This window comes from Sabethes cyaneus, chromosome 2, assembly GCF_943734655.1.
Source record: "Sabethes cyaneus chromosome 2, idSabCyanKW18_F2, whole genome shotgun sequence".
NCBI classification, from domain to species: Eukaryota; Metazoa; Arthropoda; class Insecta; order Diptera; family Culicidae; genus Sabethes; species Sabethes cyaneus.
The window spans coordinates 194,551,387-194,571,319 of NC_071354.1; the positions used below are offsets into that span (position 1 = coordinate 194,551,387).

Below are 19,933 nucleotides of genomic sequence, written 5' to 3' on the forward strand. Positions count from 1 at the left end.
GATGAATGAATCCCGATTGTATTTTCGTTACATTTTTCAGTACATTATCAACGATTGGTTGCTACCCAAAATCGATTATTACAGGCAGCGTTACGGTATTACGGTGAACATCTGTCAAAACTACCGAATGCATCTCAATTATAATCTTAGCGCATTCACAGAAATAGAACATTGCACCACCAATAGTACTATAAGAAGAAAAACAGGTACGTTCTGGCTCTCAGTAGTCTCGATTTAAGGTTTACTAATTAGAATTCTTCCGTAGATTACTTGGACATTTGTTTTTACGTGGTCATTGTACTGCTGCCAACACTCGCGGTTGCTTGTACCATTTACGATGCTAAACTATCGAATGATCACAATCACTATCGGACGCCACTGAAGGACCGATGTGAGTATCATTAGAATTGCCGCTTGCAAAAGATTTTAAAAATTGAATATTCTTCATTTCTTTCAGCAAGTAACATATTAACTGCATTCTCCCTGCGAAGAAACATCAATCGACTGACGATAAAACTGAGCTCCAACCAAATACACCAGGATTTGCGTTTCCTGGAATCAATTCGGGTGTATGTTATGACTGCCATCACTTTCAGCCATGTGATCATTGGGTTGGGTATGACCACTAGCCAAAACCCGGAAGCGATGGAAAAGGTTCGTATAGTATGCTTATGTACAGTAATACATGGGCAACATTACTAATATATTTGTAAATTTTCAGTTACTTTCCAAACCCGGAGTGCAAATGTTCTCTTCACTGGCACCATTCGAAGTGGATATATTTTTCGCCATCAGTGGACTCCTACTATCGGTACACTTTCTTCAGTACACCGACGGTAAGCGGTTCGGTTTCAAACCATTCTGGACGGGTGTGGTCAATCGGTATCTACGCTCCATTCCGATGTACGCCCTAATCATGCTGTTCACCACTTCGATGTACGATCGGCTGCAGGTCAGCCCATCGGCGTACAAAATTATGTCAATGGTTCGAACGATTTGCCGGGAGAAATGGTGGAGTAACCTCCTGTTTATCAATAACTATTATCGGCCAGAAGAACAAGTAGGTTAACCAAAATTTACACATGATAAGAATGTTCTTAGAATTTTGTTTCATTTCCAGTGCTTAATTCATTCGTGGTATTTGGCATCTGATTTTCAACTGTTCATTGTTGGACTAGTGCTGATGATGATAATTTGGAAGTAATAATCATTTTAGATTTTATCATTGGTGTTTTGGAAATTTATAGTTTAAAAAGAGGGACTCTGTAGCCACAAGGTTATCGAGTCTGCTTTGACAAGTGAGCAGTCGTGGGTTCGAATCTTAGTAAAACCAGGGCAGGGTGATTTATCTATTTTGGAAAGGCGTTACGCCTGTTCAACATAGATAAATCCACATAATCGGTGCCATCAGATGAACTTAGCTTGAGTTAAGTCTCAGGCTTCTCCAAACCCTCTCTGGTTGTGGTAAATTCTGCTTTACTGTCAATGGTGTTTCTTGCCAGAATTATTTATAGGAATGGCACTGACTCGAGAGACATAACGAAGCCTCTAATGGCAAAAATTTTGAAAAAATTAGAGAAATTCTTGGTATCGTGATTTATGCAGCCGTGATTCTTAAATTTTAGTTATTTTTTAAAGCGATGAAGTAGCATTCATATGAAGTTATGGTCCATCTTCCAGGGGCTAGCTTCAGCTAAGCAAAAAGAAATCATTCAGATTTACTGGGGTTCTTCAGATAGACATCTTTAACGCCGCGTTTGAGAAATTGCGCTTTAGTTTCGCACAGATTGATCAGCCAATGGAACTAGGATTCACGATTGGAAATCCTATAGTTGGAATCCTCAGGATACCTATTACTTAACGTCTTAACTGGTCGAAAAGCTAAAATCATTCCTCAGTGGAAGAGTACTTCGTATAAATTCCGGATCCAGTGTTTCATCGGTGTTCACTTATATAAGTCTGAATTTCCTGTTTCTCTAGGTAGTAATATGGAACTTTTGCTTCTCTCGCTGTTCTGCAAAAGTGCATTTAAAGTGCCTTTTAGAAGACCACGTGATCCTTGCACCCTGCAGCTTGGAAATGTTGTTCATTGGAGATTTTGCAACAATAGAAGCATTTTTTAGTAATGGAAAATTTGTATCCCAGTGCGCCACCAGACTCACGACCAGCTGATTCCCCGCGAGTTTTTGACTCGGGAATAAGCTATACAGGAAGACGATGTGAGGAAGCGCGTGTGCGAGTGTGTAGGTAGCAGAATGTCTGCACACAGCACCGCCGACTTTTTCTTTTAAGCCTGCATGTGCGGCGTAAGCGTTGAATGCTATGTTTCTCATACTCTTTCTTGTGTGAGTAGACATGGTTGACTTCTCGGTCGATTCGCAACATTGCAGTGGCGTATGCTTTTTGACCGTAGCATTTTACGAAGGACAAAGCAGACCCGATTTCCTGCTTGAATACACCACTGAATCTTCCAGCTAGTGTTGTTATTCGCGGCCACCAGTGAAAACTTCTTTTAGCTTGCCGCCGTCAACGATTACCGTCCGAAGCAGGCACGCGTTATTCTTGTTAGCTCCCTTTGCTTTAATATATTTAGCCTTCGACGCATTTATATTCAGCTCAACTCTTATAGTCTTCCCTTCGCTTTAGTCTGGCGTAGATTGCCTCAGCCACCGCAAGGTTGTAGCATGAGACCATGCCTGCTACAGGGCGTTGCTAGCCAAATGAAAAGGAATCGGGACTTTTTGGTGTGAGAGTCGTAGCGATCGGACGTGTCTCCGCTGTTCGGTGCTATTGCGTGGTCCCATGCGGTTACCGATTGGAAGTATTAGAAGACAATTAGCCGTTGATCCTCAAATCCGAGTGTAATTCGCGTGGCCGTCAACTGTCGTGAAGTTTCTCATTGAACGAATGCACGACCGTAAAACTCCATCCAAACCAGTGTTCCGCTAAATTAATCGTGTACATGCGGGCTGTCAGACGTGCATATCCTGTTCGAGAATGTCTTGTGAACCGGCCGAAACCGGTGTGACCGAATTACGCGAAAAATTGTCACCGTGCATCACACTCCAGTCAAGCGTCGATCTCGTACCAGACCAAGGAACCGACTAGCGAAAAGTTTAATCCGGTTAAAAACGGTAGATTGGGCAGCCCCCTAGAATTAAGACGGTGAATCCGCATGCTTAAATCTAACCGTAAGTAAACCCTTACTTACAAGGTTTCTGGCTATGATATCAACTGCGAAACTTAGGAGTTAACTACTTTTTCAAAAACGCGTGCCTATCATTTCGATGCCAACTCTCCACCTACAATAGCGATGTTGAGTAGGAAGGGACTGGAAGAAACACGAGAGTTTTCCCGAAATACACACGTAGCCTATCACTCACCCAGGGGGGCTCTGTAGCCGCAAGGTTACCGAGTCTGCTTTGACAAGCGAATGGTCGTGGGTTCGAATCTTAGTAGAATTAGGCCATTCGATGTCAAAGTGACTTTACCATGGGTTTATTCTCAGGCCCCTCATCACCCTTCCTTCATGCTGAGTTCTACATTATCTCGAAGACCCTTCTTATGATTAGTATATTGGTATGAGGAGGTTGAGGTAATGGTTTTGAACCTCATGAGGACTCACCAGTTCTAACTATAACGAGGCGAAACAGGTTTGGTGTAGTCGGACATGCATCGAAGCAAGGGTAAAACCCTCATACACATAATCACGCATAAAAAAATAAGCTTATCGTTTACTCAATAACGATAAAGCACAGAAATGCAGTGCAGAATACAGCATACACCCGGGCAACATTACAATAGATCAATAATGTTGTGGTCAAAGTGATAAACCCATAGAATCGTCAACATCACTCACCCGAGAGCACCTTTGCTCAGCCGCGTCAGTTTATCCGGGAAATCAAACTTGTGGCATTATCTACCATAGCTCTTCGTGCTTAACTGTATCGTATGCTGCCCTGAAATCCACGAAAGTGTGATACGTGGGCACATTGCACTCCCAATATTTCTCGACGATTTGTCGGAGTGTGGAAATTTGATCCACAGTAGCACAGGTCTCTATAAAGCCCATCTGGTATTACGAAATCTCTTACTATTTGGGGATATACCACGTCACAAAATCTGTGACAGCATGTTGTAGGAGGCATCGAAATTTTGGCAATTGTTGTGATTTACACAGTTTATAGTTAGTGATGAACTATAGAAAACAAATTTAGGTCTTAGTTCTTATTATATTCACTTTCATTTCTTTAAACATCTTTAAGGTCTGCACGTATTAGCTCTACTTTATACTACTGAAGAGCTTTCGAAGTTTATAGAAAATAATTTACTAAAAATTCAACAAAATGCTTATTTCAAATTTGTCAAAGTTTTTTCATTCCCAAAAAAAACCAATGATAACGTCGTTCCGTTTAGATAGATGCAGTCGACGCTTACTATTTCTTAGTGATTTTCAGATATCCCAGCGTACAACGACCGATGGTTTACAGCATCCTGCTGATTGGATTCATACTTCCAATGGTGAATATTTATTACCACTCGATGGACGCCGTAATGCTGTTGACGAATAAGTAGCGAAATCTAAGCATTTGGTTCGAGTGAGATCTGAGATCTAACCTGTTTTATTCCAGGGGAAATGCCTTCCAACTGTGGTACGATGAATGGTTTATACGAACCTACCAAGCGACCGAAATGCACTGCTTAAGCTACTTTACAGGAATGGTATTAGGAATTATTTATCACAAAATGCAAATCAACGATTTGCTGCTAGCAAAATCTAGGGTAAAAGAAATCCTCAACAAAAGTTATGTTTAATATAATGCAAAACGTCGTTATTTGGTCTTTTCCTTAATCAGATCTACAGAACTCTTCAATACGTTGTGCTGCCATTAGTAATTCTGTTTTGCATACCGGCACCGCTGTTCCAGCAGTACAATTTTAGCAAACCATCTCTATGGATGTCCTTCTACGCAGGATTGCACCGGTTGGCGTTCAGCGCCTTCATTAGTATTTGGTTTTTGCTATTCATGTTCGCCGAGCGGGACAGCTTTTTCGGAAGACTTCGAAAATCCAAACTGTTTGAGAATGCATTCTATCGAGTTTTGAGTCGACTTAGCTTTGGATTCTATCTAATACATATGAATGTGATGAAAACGCTCTACGGGAACCACCACGAGGCACTGCGAATCTCACTTGGGCTGGTGGTACGAAAACAAAAATCCCATGACAATGCAGATTTCAAGTCTTTTAATTACAGGTTTCGGTATTCTGCTCAGCCACACTGATCACCTACACGCTAGCATTGCTAGCGTATGTCCTGGTGGAGAAACCATGTGATATTATTTTCAAACAGCTGATGGGTGGCGGCGGTGGCAACCGTGGAACGAGACCCAGCGAACAGAAAGGTAAAACTTGATGAGCTATATTATAGTTTAACCTTCAACTGCCAGGGCACGGTTGGTTAGACACGCCACGCCATCTCTCACTTCCGAAAACTTAAAATAATTAATTGTGTTCTGTTTCATTGCATTTCAATGTTAACGAGAGCAACGAGTATAGCCGGATAAAAACAAAATCGTTAAAAGCCGATTGATATCGCATACCTAAGCATTTTCGCGATGATTTACAAGACTAATTTTAAACCTTATCTAAACAGATCAATCATAAAAAAACACCCTTAGCGTAAACCTGCTACGAGTAGCTAATTCATTTCTCAGCGTTATGTTGTCAATACTACAATCCGTTGCATCCATCGAATTCACGCAGCGTTATTCACGTGGTATCTACTTACAGGGGTGATCGCAGGGGGTGGAGCTGCTCAAACGGGCAACGACAATAACAACAGCCATCGTGATCCTCTAGAGTTCGATCAGCAGCGAAGTAGATCCACGCCGTAATGGAAACGGCCGTTATGAATCACACAGGTGAGTGGACATGCCTTTGCCCCGGAAGATATGTATCTTTATAAGTTACATATATTGAACATGTGTTGAAAACTTACGAAACAAATGACAATGTATAGGTAGTTAGTAAAATGATTTTTTATTGTGAAATAAATTCAAAAGTCTAATAATTACGCAGTTAATGTTAGTTATTTTCTTGAGACCCTCTCTAAGTCTTGTATTTTCCAAAAACTAAACTTGCTCTAACCTTGCAACTCCGTTATAGAAAAGGAGCGCTGAAAGAGGGTGTATCAAAGCATCAAATGTTGCTTGCTTGATCGTACGTACGATAAATTATCCCCGCGTGGCTATTTTTGGCCGGTTCTCTTCTCTGTCGGCGATTTGAGTTTTAGTTTGATTTTGAAGTTCAAGTGGTACACAGGTCCGAAGGAAATGGTTCGAAGTGCGAATTTGGGTTTGGAAACCATCGTTGCAGTTGCAGTTGCCTTCAGTTTGCCGATTGTCGCTCAGGCGGATTCAACGTACCATGACAGTAATTGTCACATTTGTGGTTGTTTGGTGTGTGGTAGGATGTTTTTGTTTTAAATTTTGTTACGTTTCAGTGAGTGAATACAGACGAATGCCAAAATTGTACCAATACGATAGTTACGAAAATTGTATGCAATCAAAACCAGCGGCCACCTTTTGTGTAGTGAAAACTGTTGTGAAACCGGATAACAAATCGGAAATCTGGGAAATTATAGAAGTAATAATACAAGGAAACGCAATGAAATTATGAGAGTTATGAACCAGGATATCGCTTATTTTAGAGATACTCAAAACACACGTACCAGTATCGGCACAATGTATTAACGAGAGGCATTTGCTTGGAAAACTGTGAAAAAATAGTATCCGACTTGAGCGAGCAACAGCGCAGACAATACAATCAACAGAAGTTTAATGTTAGTTTTCAGGTAAGCTACCGGGATCATATACCTACCTATAAAGATATAGATTTAAATATTTTATTTTGTTGTCGAAAAACTGATTGACTAAATAACATGATATAGAATTATTATACTATTTTCATTTTTCACGAAATTTTCTTGAAATAATCCGTATTAGAAATTATTAATTTAGCTTTCTTATATAACTATACAAAAGTGAAGACAGCGAACATAAAGATTTTAAAACTTTCATCATCTTTTGGGTCAAGCATTTCAGAAATATGCAATCCCGACGTTAATATTTCTCGAACAAAAAGGCAAAAATCGGTTCTGTCAATTTCAAAAGCAGTTTTTTTTGTTTAAAACAAAAATTCTGTTCGTAAAAATATATTCGCTGTGTTCAGATTGGCAAGAAGAATGCATATTTGCATTTTTATAACCAGAATCCCGCTTGTGGGCCCAAAAACTGCTTTCGAAATTGGGCTCTCCGACGAAAGGTTAGAGACTGCTAATTTCCCGTTAAGTCCAACTATTTTAGGAAAATTATGTTTTGCGAATGACTGTAATTAGTATTTCAACCATGTTCAAGCAATTTTCCTTCCTTTTCTTCGAATTTATAGAAGTATGTATGGAATCTCGCTTTGAACTGCTTTCAAATATCCCTGGGTTGGAGCTGTCAGCACAATAGATGCTCAGGTTTTCTAAAGTCTCTTCACGAATTTTTCCTTCATCTTCAAATCGAAACACCCTTGCGTAGCGTCATCGTCTTCATCATTGTTCGCAGGTATTGTCCCTTCTCTGTTATCAATCCCACTATTCGCAGTTAGTGGCTATGAGATTACATCAGCTTATTTTATCAAGATTTCACTCAGAAGACTTGAAAAATATTTCCTGGCAGATCCTTTAACGTCAAGCTAAAAAAAGAGCAAAGATTCCCATTTTCTGATCGATTCGTTCTTTGCGAGCTTCGAATAATTTGGTGGCTACGAATATCAAGTTGTTCAAAAATAAACTGAAACACTATGTCTGTCTCAATTTCGTGGCATAGATGCTCCAATGTGCCTTAAACAGCTTCAAGAGCTTCACTAAACTATTTGACTCATCGCTAGTTGTTCTTCAAAACGAAGAATCCCTTCTGCAATAACACCAAGTTGTTTTTCTATGACTTTTACAATTTTCTATCAAAATTAGTTCTTTTCGGGAACAGCATGTTTTTTCAGTAAAGTTTAGAAAAGGTATAAATAAAAATCTGAGTAGTAGAAAAATTCCGAAAATTCCAGTTTTTTGCCCTTCCAAAACCGGTATTTCGACATCCAAAAAATTGTTCGATATTATTGGTTAGACCGGATATATAACTCTTTCTCTCCCTCTCTCCCTCTCTCTCTCTCTCTCTCTCTCTCTCTCTCTCTCTCTCTCTCTCTCTCTCTCCGAATTTATCGGTTTTAATACTTGAAGGTATCTTTACTAAAAAATGAAAGTCCTATCTCTTATGGTTGATAGGATGGAGCAATTTAAAATTTTTTGGACAGCGTGGACCAAAAAATCCGTTTTTTCTTAATATCTCCTTTCGTGTTTATTTCTCACAAATCTTGCCTTCAGAGCACTTTCACTTCCAATAAAAACGCACATTTTATTTGAAGGAATCAAGTCGCTTTCTCTTTCGGTTCTGTAGCTATAGGCATTTTTTCGTAGAAACTGCTCAAAATCAGCAAATAAAATTTTGCATAGATGTTTAATAATATATTGGCCACCGAAATTAATTGAGATCGCATCGGTCCAAGTCGACCCTTTTTTAGATAAGTAAAACGGTATTTTTTCCTTCAATATTCTACATGGTCTAGCAAAAAAGGGCCGACCTGGACCGATGCGATCTCAATTATTGATTGATATTGTTATTATTGATATTATTGTTATTGATATTTAAATAATACATATTTTTTGACGTAGGACTACGTCTTTGTTTACTATATTGAGAAACCGAAAACGTGTAACGAAAAGTGTAACGCTTGAATGAAAGATTTCAAATGGTAATAAGTATTAAACTACTGAACGAAACTGAACAATTTATATGTCGTTGGATAGATGAAATGGCCAGCAATTTTATAGGGGCGTAAGAGGGCAATTTTAAGGGGGCCATAAGAGGAGGGGGGCTCCTATACAAATGGAACACAAATTTTCTCAAAACTCGAGAACTAATCAAGCAAATGAAGTCAAATTTGGCATGTGTGGGTTTCAGAAGGCAGGATTTTTTACGGTGTACTAAGACCTCTTCTTTTTCTAAGGGCGGGGGGGGGGGGGCTCCCATACAAATGAAATACAAATTTCCTCGTAACTCTAGAACTAATCAAACAAATGGAACCAAATTTGCAATGTAGGGGTTTCAGAAGGCGCGAATTTTTTCTATGGTAAATTGAGACCCCTCCCCTCTTTAGGAGGGAGGGGGAGCCCATCCCTCCCTCCTAAAGAGGGGAGGGGTCTCAATTTACCATAGGAAAAATTCGCGCCTTCTGAAACCCCTACATTGCAAATTTGGTTCCATTTGTTTGATTAGTATATAAATTTCCAAATAGTACAAATAGTATATAAATTTCCTCATAACTCGAGAACTAATCAAGCAAAAGGAACCAAAATTCTTCTTCTAATTGGGGGGCTCCCATACAAATGAAATACAAATTTCTTCAAAACTCGAGAACTAATCAAGCAAGTGGAACCAATTTTGGCATGTGGTGGCTCTTGGAGGCATGAATTTATTTTGAATTGATTTATTTTATGATAGTTTGAGGCCCCTCACCCCTGAGGTAGGAGGCTAAGGAGTTTCATACAAATAAAACAGAAATTGGTCATTCATTACCATTTCAACCTTTATGATGCACACAAGTGATTTTTAAAAGAAATCTCTATGTCTCAATGGCTGCTGGCGTTATAATTATGAACCCCCGTCCACGTATTTCAAAGCCACCATTGCATTCAATGAAGAATTGAATCTGAATTTTGCGCTCTTCTCTTTTAAACATTCACTTAAACAATGGCACTCACAGATTCTTATCAACATACATATGCCAGAAATGCAGTTTACATTAGTCTTTGATCTGATGATCTGATATAGTCCTACGTCACCCTTTCGTACAACCCTTAGGGCTGTATACCTTGTAGTTTTTAGAAAAAATGCCTATAGCTACAGAACCGAAGAAGATAGCGACTTGCTTCCTTCAAACAATACGTGCGTTTTTATTGGATGTGAAATTGCTCTGAAGGCAAGATTTGTGAGAAATAAACACGAAAGATTAAGAGATATTAAGGAGATATTAAGAAAAAATCGGAGTTTTTTGGTTCACCCTGTCCAAAAAATTTTAAATTGCTCTATCCTTTCAACCATAAGAGATAGGACTTTCAATTTTTCAGCAAAGTAATTCAAAACTTAATGTCTTTCAGCTAGCTTAAGCCATAAAAAAAGTTCATGTTTTGCACTCGCTTACTATGATGACCGCCCTAATGTCATCTACACCACAAAATTCGGAAGTTGAAATAACAAATTTCTCCGAAGATACTATATACCTAGGACTAACGGGTTTAGCGTAATTACTTTTGTCCACCTAGATTTGGGTTTCATCCCACGGTGGGGCGTAAGTTGAAGAAGAAATGCAGAAGTAGGGTGACGGAGCCACCTTGTAATCACGATTCACACTTCATTTGAAGTTTTTAAAGGAATTATATCCACAGGTATTCAACTTTTTGGCATGAAATGATTCCACTTCTTGTTTATACATGTACACCCATTTAGACAGATAAAATAGTTCGGAATTTACGTTTTTTAGAGAAACAAATTTTCTTGTTCAGCGGTAGTTCATCATACGCAAACTGCACTTCATCATAACAAAGTTTTGCCTTCATCTACTATGGACAAACACAATTGTTTACAAAAACCTATGCATGTATTCGTTATGCCGTGTGCACGAGCTGTTCAACTTGCACATAAACAGTGCAAGTAGTTTAAATCAGAGCTTAGATTTCGATGTTTTTGCTCTGAGTTATCTGCGGATCTGCTGCTGTTGCTATTCGTCATATCCAAAGTGGATAGTAAAACTAAGAGGACTCTTATTTAAAAAATAAGTGAAAAATAGTAGTTTTCTTACACTATCTTTTGTCGATTATGAAGGCACAATCCATAAATATTGATGCCAAGTAATAGTTTGAATGTAAAGTTGGTTATATTGCTCGTTTTTTGTGCCTATGTCACGAAAGTAGACGAAGACCCGCCGTAGACGAAGCCATGCTGCACCCTAATGCAATAACTGTACCAATACATCCTACTGTGCCGCTCGCACACATCAGTGAGCCGCATTGACTTGCTTCCTGAGCGGGCTGTGCAGAATCACACTACGAGGCTGTGCGCTCATGAGTAGTGAGCGTAGTTCGAGGAATTTAAGCACCAGCGCGCTGGTATTGCTTGTTGTACGCTTTCATCAGTTAGTTGAGTAAGCGTTAAATGCTATACTTGTCACGCTGGCTCGCTAATCAGTGTGCATAGTTTGCTTCTCTGCATTGCCATGAGCCTCTGGGTCTGCCTCTTCTGTGTTGTCTTTCGGATTCCAGTCAAGTGGTGCTTTGCAGTTCTTATTCGCTGTTTTTCTCAAGGTGTGTCCGATTCACTTCCACCTACATTCACGATGACTTCATTCGTTGATGACTTCGACGATGGAGTTCATCATCAGATATCCAGTTGTCAGGAACCTGTTATCCCGCTACTTTAAAGTTGGTGTGATGTCAACGTTTACTACCACTTTACTATCGTTTCGGCGTTGTGCGAGCAAGACAATATCGTCGGCTAGATCGAGATCATTTAGCTGTTCCATCGTAAGAGGATTCCAAAGCAATCCTCGATTTTGTTTACTGTCAATCGCTCCAACCAATATTTCATCCCTAACGATGAGAAACTGCAGCGGTAATAAAATGCAGTCCTGTCTGACACCAGCAGTAACCCTTGTAGGGGCAGACAAAACGCCGTTGTGCAATACCTTGCACGTGAACGCGTCGTGCTGAGCCTAGACGAGATGGACAAGCTTATCTGGAACTTCTCTACACCTAAGTGCGCCACAGATGTTTTCGTGGTTGAGTCGGTCGAACACCTTTTCGAAGTCAACGGAAGAGAGTCCTGGAATTCGTTGATCTGCTCCAATATAATGCGGAGCGTTGTGATATGGTCTACACATGATCGGCCAGCACGGAATCCAGTTTGCTGTCGCCGGAGAGTTGCGTCGATTTTCGCCTGGATTTATGTTCGGCCGTCGCGGGAAAACCACGTGACTTTATGGGCTGGTCTAAGGGAATCTGGTCTAAGAGCGATCCACCAGTGATCATGTCGTTATTATCATAAAATTCTGTAAACAGCTTCTCGTTTTCGTCCATTTCTTCTAAGCCATGGCGTTCCATAACGCGTCCACGTCCACGTTGTTTCAGTCAATCTTCGCGTTAAAGTCGCTCAAGTAGATTTGGATGTCCTCCTTCGGGATTTTCTAAACCACGCTGTTCAGCTAGTTCACTTTCTCCTGCAAGTCAGCAGCATCCGTTGGCGCATTGCATTGGATTGCTGTAAGGTTTCTAACCCGTGTTTTGAATCTGACAACGATTATTCTTTCGTTTATCGGTTCCCGCTTCATCAGGGATGCATGTGCCCCTGGGCAGGAATCTATCTCCTCTTTCTCAAGTAGTATTTTCACCTCGAATGCCAGATTAGAACAAGTTTTGCTCGGATAATGTCTGGTGCTCGCTAGTACCCGGCGAGCGGACCTCGCTCAGTCCCAGGATTTCAAGTAACAGACGGCCAGCTTCTCTTGCAAGTTGAGCCAACTTGCCCTGCTGGGCAAGGGTCAGTATATTCTATGTTTCGAGTCGTGTCCGTGATTTTGTGCTAAAGGTCGTTGCCAATAACCCAGATCAATTTCTTCTATCACTTTCTGTAACGTTGATTTTGCAGAAATGAATAGAATCCGTAATAGTTGTTTGCTTTCGATGCGAATTTTATTTTCCATTGAGATCATGGCGATAACACCTTATTTATTAGGTAAAAGTATTTCTGTAGTTATAGAAAGGAACAAACGACAAGATTTTTAAGAGCCTTTCTAATATTTTAATGTTTCAGGACCGGCAACGCAAGCTTAATAATATTATTCAACTTTTTTGCAATAAAATTAACTACTAAAGTTGCAGGTCTGTGATATCTTGACATTCAAATGAAAGGATTAAAAATAAGATCATTGTGGGTAAAAGGTGATTCACTTTTGAGCGAATATGCAAATAAATTTATTTCAACACTTCACACTTTTGCTCGAATGCTTTTGGTCAGTTTGAAACAAAAATAGAAATTTTTGCCCATATCTGTCGCGTTCAGTTCTAGTTTTCTAAATTTTCTCATGTCAACAAATTAAAAGCAAAAAAACATTGCATGTACCTATTTTAAAATTTCGACACTTGTTTAGAGTCCATGAATGGTGCGGTTCTCTTAGTAGATGGTAAGTTCTGGTTGCAAAAATCAATATTATTTTTATTAATTGCATTTCTCATGAAGCTTCGTAGCTTCTCAACCCACACAAACGCTTTCCTTAACACTGCAGTAGCTGTTCACCAAAGTAGTACTATATCTATGGTCACTCTATTCATTGCAAAGAAATGGCAAATTCCTTTGCAATCAATAAAGTGAACGGTTGAAATCATAGTGATTAAGACAGTAAAGTAAAACAGCAAGAAAAACCATAATTGAAACCTTTCGAGTTGAGTTATGCTCGATTTGTTTCGACAACTGCGTCTTGTTTTAAAATTGCATCGTTTTCACGGATGAGATCAGTTCAGAGTCAATGACTGTAAACTTTGTAATGTAGCTACGTATTTATTTGGTATTTGATTTTTTTTCGCAGTACATTATCAACGATTGGTTGCTACCCAATATTAGTGCACTCCGTCAGCAGCATGGATCTGTTATTAATATTTGCCAGAATTACAAGTTACAAACTGAATATAATCTCTCGTCATTTTCCGAAATTGAGTACTGTACGACCGGCGAAATTGGTGCACGAACCTACGGTAAGTTTTTGATGATATTTTCCACTGAAATGTATGCCTTATTAGTTTAACTTTCTTTCAGATGTTTGGGACATTATTTTCTGTTTGATTTTAATTTTCCTCCTACTATTGACAATATGTTCAACCTACTGTGATATCAGGCTTAGCAAAAGTGGAGACATTCACTACTATCAGCGGCACCTGAAGGATAAAAGTACAACCACTATCGCTCAATACATGCTGTACATTTTAGGACCCTAATCTAATTTCAGAATCCAACCTTCTGACGGCCTTCTCTGTTCGGCGAAACATTCATAGACTGACGGAAGCTCCTCCAGACAATCAATTTCAGCAAGATCTCGGTTTTCTGGACGCGGTACGCGTACTGGCGATGACCATCGTGATATTTTCGCATGTACTTATTGGAGAACGCATGACCACCAGCCAAACTCCAGAATTAGCGGAAATTGTAGGTATTAAAGCAAGGTTTTCACCTCACAATTCAATTCTCCAATTTTTACAGGCAGATTCCATGTCGGTAACGCAAATCTTCGCTGCCATTTGTCCTTATACGGTCAACATTTTTCTGGCCGTAAGTGGCTTTCTACTGGCTGTGTTTTTCATAAGGTACACCGAGAACAAGCGATTCAACTTGAACCAGCTCTGGATGGGTGTGGTGAATCGTTACTTACGTTCCTTTCCGGTCTATCTGATGGTGATGCTGTACACGGTATCGGTGTCCGATTTGCTGCAGTACAGTCCGTCGGCCTATCAGTTTATGGTGCTTTCGAAAGCCGCTTGTCGCGGCAAGTGGTGGATTAATTTTCTCTATATCAGTAACTACTATCAACCGCAGGAGCTGTGTCTGATCCATACCTGGTATTTGTCGGCAGATTTTCAACTTTTCGTCATCGGGCTTGCAGCTATGATGGTCATGTGGCGGTAGGTTAATTTTGAACGGCTCGTTGAAGTAAAATAATTTTTTTTCTTTGGGTTTCGTTTCAGTTATCCTCAGTCCTGGAAATGGATCATGGGTACACTCTTTGGTGTTGGATTTGCCCTTCCGGCCATTAGGACCTATGTTTTTGCACTGGATGCGATGATGCCCATTTCTAACAAGTGAGTTGTGCTCGTTTCTACTGTAAACTATATGCGCTTGTTTTGGTGATCTTTATTCAGTTCAGCAGCTCACGAAGCAGTCAAAAGTGTCGCCTGAACTATTGCATACACAGGTGTTTGGCTCTATTTTAGTAACATAAATAGAAAACGAGCCTAGGATTTGCTAGCTGTCTTACTTTTAGACTTGATGAAGTTTTGCTTCAGCAAACACCAATCGGAATTTAAGCTTGCAAAATTATTGTGTGAATAAGAAATCCTCTAATGCTAGGAACATTCGCGGAACTAGCGCTCATTTCTAGGGGGGCTATAGCCCCCGGCATTTTTTTGACCATTTTATTTCCTTGGCATATTAAAATTAAATGTACATTGATGCATGGGAACTTTAAGTAGTGATGCATATAAAAATCACTCTCAAGTTTTTAAAGTAATCTAACGTAGTAATCTAAAGTAATCTAAGTAATGTAAAGTTATCTAACTATAGTTTTTCTTAAATTTAAAAATCCAGCTTAATTTTTCTAGGGGGTCTAAATGTCTCTTAGGGGTGGCTCAGCACCCCCCCTAGTTACGCCAATGGCTACAAATGCTACCAACGACTCTACACTGGGATATTTCCAAGATTTAGGAGGAGGAGAAGCTACCGGAAGAATAGATGAAAATAGTTGTTTGTCCCATCAATAAAAAGGGTGTTCGACTCGACTGATTCTGTTTCGCCGGGTTTCACCGATAGCACAAGGTTTCGTAGGGAATTATCGGATCAAAATTTTACCATCCGACAGATCTGGCACACTTGTCGGCAGTACAATGTGCCCACGCATCACATATTTATTAACTTCAAAGCAGCATACGATACATTCGATCGAGGCCAGCTGTGGCAGATAATGCAAGAACACGGTTTTCCGGACAAACTGACGCGAATGAACAGAATCAGAAACACGTTGGATCGAGTGATGTTTTTCATGCGTATCTCGGGGACACTCTCGAGGCTCTTTGTGAGGTAGCGAGCATTGAGATAAGGTGACGGCTTATCCTGTATGCAATTCACCATCGCTCTCGAGAGGGTGTTCCGATAGACTGGTATTAAAATGAGGGGCACAATCTCCAACAAAGTAACCAACTACTTGGCTTCGTAAATGACTTTGATATCATTATCAGGAACTTTGTTAAAGCGAAGATAATTTACGTCAGATTGAAAGCGGAGTCTAGGAGGATTGGGCAAAAAAATGCGTCGAAAACTAAATTTATAAAAGAAAAAGGCTCAAAGGAGACCACCGCCCACGGATGGTAACCGTTGACGAACTTGGACCGTTGGACTGCTTAACTGAACTGCTTGACTAAACTATTCTATTCGACTGCTCGACTCAACTGCTTGATTTGACTGCTCGACTCAACTGCTTGATTTGACTGCTCGACTCAACTGCTTGACTTCTGTTTGATTCGACAGCTCGACTTAACTGCTCGATTCAACTGCTCGACTGGACTACTCGACTCGACTCAATAGGACTCAACAGGACTACTGGACTTAACTGCTCGAATAAACCGTTCGACTGGACTACTCGACTCAACTGCTCGAATGAACTGCTCGACTCGACTGCTCGAATCAACTGTTCGACTTAACCGCTTGACCCGACTGATTGAATAAACCATTCGATTCGATTGCTCGACTTAAGTGCTCAACTAAACTACACGATTCACCTGCTCGTCTGGACTACTCGACCCAACTGCTCGATTAAACTGGTCGACTGGACTGCTCGATTAAACTGCTCGACCGGAGTGCTTGACTGAACAGCTTGATTTAACTGCTAGATTTGACTGTTCGACTCGACTGCTCGACCTGATTGCTTGACTCGATTGCGTGATTCTAATGCTCGACTCGAGCTATCAACTCGATTACTTGTCGCGATATCATATGGTCGCTGTTAAAAAAGAACGGACCAAGTCGCAAAATTGTAAAAAATGACTTAATGATAGCAAACGATCAAGAATTTTCTAAGCAACATTTTACTCTAATCAGACTACATAAATGTTGCAAACAGCCAGAAGTTTTTATTTAGTCAAATAAAATAAAAACTAATATAAAAACTATTTGATTGAGTTTCTGGCTCTGACTCTTTAATGTACAACATCTTGGAGCTATATTATGCAATAAAAGAACTCAAAGAACTAATACAAAGATTGCCCAGGTAACCAATAAGCATTTTCAATGCAATTTAAATGCAAGCCAATAAGCAGGTAAGTTGCCTCTAATGCTACTTAAATGCTATTTTGGCAAAATATGCGGCTACTTTACTGCTAACCCTTTTATAGTGCTGACAATGCTTATTTGCAGTTAGTTACCGACAAGAAGAATTTAAATAGAATTGTACAGCAGTTATGCAGTCAAAAGGCAGTATAAAACGCCAGGAATGCTAATAAACGATTGATTTACTGCTTATACTAATGCTTGTTGGTTACCTGGGTAAACATCTTCGCAAATACTGGCCAATGGAATGTATCCGCAGTTTTCGGAATTCTGAACGGACATTTATATTTTCAGGATCGTAAGATTCGGACTCAACTAGTTTATAATATTACTGAAGTAAGTATTTTTCTATCGTTATTAAAGAGCGCTCTTTTTGCTACCATCGCTATCATAGTCCTTTAGTACCCCATAACTATAAGAGGTAATGTAATGCTTTGTTCAGCCATATTGTGGATTATACCTGACTCAACAACTGTTCTACGCAAATCTTTTGCGTAGCAGAGGTGGCACAGTCAAAAGAGAAAAATCGAATCAAACTGTGTGTGCCATCCCTGTTGGTAAGGAGGTCCATCCGCATATTTAAGAAGGAAATTGAGCCAAATCCTACCTTTGCAAAATGCTAGGATCGAGAAGCATACGCCGTCATACGAAGCAGATAATGTACAAACCCCCTATTAGACTGGTAGTTCTATATGGGCTTGAAGCTGTGATGCTACTTGCGAAGAACATACACGCCCTTGCCAGGTTTGAGCGAAATATACTGCAGAAAATATTTAGCGGAGTACACACTGAAAGCCAAGAGTGGCGGAAGCGCATGAACTACAAGCTACAGGTACTGCTGGAGAGATTTTCGTCGTACATCTAGCGAAAGTCGATTGGCCTCTGTGGGCTGGACTCGTCGTAAGGATGCCGGACGACAGTGTGGAGAAAATGGTTCTCTTTAATAACCCCGCCGGCACTAGGAACATAGTAGGCCAATGCAATGTGCAGGATGGCTCGACCGAGTCGAAAGCGATTTGCGACTTTTGAGATACAGATACCTGGGAAACTGATGACGAATGGCTCAAGATCGAGTTGAATGGAGACGACTGTTTGAAACAGCACGAGCCAACGCGGCTACTTTCATGAAGCAACACAGATCAGTTTCGTGATGATACGATAGTAATTGAAGTTTTGTAATTATTTTTATATTTCCAGAGGACACCACCTTCGTCTATGGTATGAGAGACTGTACGTGGATTTCTACCAGACCACTGACGTCCATTGTGCCAGTTATTTTGCGGGAATGTTCGTCGGCATTATTTACCACAAAATTCGGAAAAATGAACAGCTAATCAAAAAATCAAGGGTCTGTATGTGCAATCCATTTAGAATACATTTAAACAACTAAAATTATTTACAGATCTTCAAAGTTCTCCAGTATTTAATCGTTCCACTGTTGCTAGCCTTCTTCCTTCCGGCACCCGTCTTCAACGAGCTGGACCTACCGAAACCATCACTCTGGATGGGCCTCTATGCCGGTTTGCACCGTTGGGTGTTCGCCATTAGTTTGGCCGTCATTTTCCTAATGTACATATTCAACGAAAGCGGCACACTGTTCGGTTGGTTGCGTGAATCCAGAATACTGCAGAATGCATTCATTCGAGTATCCGGTCGGTTGAGTTTCAGCATCTATCTGATCCATCTGAGTGTGCTGGAAGCGATTCTTTCCAATCAACACGAAGCCGTTCGATTGTCGATGGCTCTGATGGTGTGTTTTGCATTATTAGTTATTAACAACTAAAATTACTCAAACATTTTTTTTTTTAGATAACCGTGTTCTGTTCGGTTACCATGATCTCCTATATTCTCGCATTTTTAGCGTTTGTTTTTATTGAAAAACCGTGTGACATTATGTTCAAACAATTACTGTCCGGAGGATCTGGCAATAGTGGACCCAGAAAAAATGCTGAAGAGGGTTAGTTAGTTCCCACTAAAGATTTATATCTTGAGAATGTTCATACAGTGTGGCACTTTTTTATTTTCAGGTCAAAACAACTCCTCTCGTATGATCAGTGTAAGCATACAAACTCCAAAGACTAAGCACTGAGCATAATGGATTTAGAATTCGCTCCAAGTGGTTTTGACTACGCAATACCTTCATCTTTAAATTCAGTTTAGGAAATTTACAGCAAAAAATCAGGTCTGGAGTTAGATTTACAGCTGGGTCTTTAATATATCAACAAAACAAAACCTAGCCGTGTCACATCACATCAGTTCTAGTTTGTATATACTTTGAATACCTTCGAAATCCACTTACCTACAGTTCATGGCGTATTTTTAAACCACCTACGCACTTCGCTTGTTCACGTCACAAAACACTTGTTTCACTGAAGTTGTTTGTTCCTCTGTATTACGTCGAATTTGCCGAAATCATAAGCTCATTTCATGGTAAATTTTCGGCAGCAACAATCACAATTCGTGCCCCCTAGTTGTCTACGTAAAGTCACAGTTGAACGCTTATAATGCGCCGAGAAGATTAGCTTTGTGAAACCCAACTAAATATACCTAGTCTCTTTCATGTGCCGAAATGTGCTCCAAGAAGGTGATTCAAAAAAAATTGCTTCTTTGAGAATACAATATAATGTATGGTGTATTGCAATTTACTGACTTTGGTAGATCTTCAAGCGTAAGTTTGGTACAATACTATA

The 19,933-nt window shown here is 40.0% G+C and overlaps 2 protein-coding genes across 2 annotated transcripts in view; both read left to right on the forward strand.

Annotated features, from left to right (window-relative positions):
* The window catches only part of LOC128736497 (nose resistant to fluoxetine protein 6-like), an 18,632-nt gene extending 12,735 nt beyond the window's left edge, over positions 1 to 5,897 (forward strand). Inside the window, exons 4-13 of the mRNA XM_053830982.1 lie at positions 41 to 206; positions 266 to 391; positions 458 to 654; positions 722 to 1,060; positions 1,121 to 1,200; positions 4,458 to 4,571; positions 4,632 to 4,782; positions 4,857 to 5,204; positions 5,258 to 5,405; positions 5,794 to 5,897. Of these exons, the coding sequence (XP_053686957.1) occupies positions 41 to 206; positions 266 to 391; positions 458 to 654; positions 722 to 1,060; positions 1,121 to 1,200; positions 4,458 to 4,571; positions 4,632 to 4,782; positions 4,857 to 5,204; positions 5,258 to 5,405; positions 5,794 to 5,897 (1,773 nt within the window). The remainder of the gene's footprint in view (positions 1 to 40; positions 207 to 265; positions 392 to 457; positions 655 to 721; positions 1,061 to 1,120; positions 1,201 to 4,457; positions 4,572 to 4,631; positions 4,783 to 4,856; positions 5,205 to 5,257; positions 5,406 to 5,793) is intronic.
* LOC128736498 (O-acyltransferase like protein-like) lies at positions 5,897 to 19,332 on the forward strand. The gene is made up of 11 exons (XM_053830983.1): positions 5,897 to 5,924; positions 6,325 to 6,435; positions 6,506 to 6,648; positions 13,741 to 13,906; positions 14,158 to 14,354; positions 14,409 to 14,827; positions 14,891 to 15,004; positions 18,441 to 18,591; positions 18,646 to 18,993; positions 19,053 to 19,200; positions 19,271 to 19,332. The coding sequence occupies exons 1-11, from the start codon at positions 5,897 to 5,899 to the stop codon at positions 19,330 to 19,332; spliced, it is 1,887 nt and encodes a 628-aa protein (XP_053686958.1).
* The last annotated feature ends 601 nt before the right edge of the window (positions 19,333 to 19,933 follow it).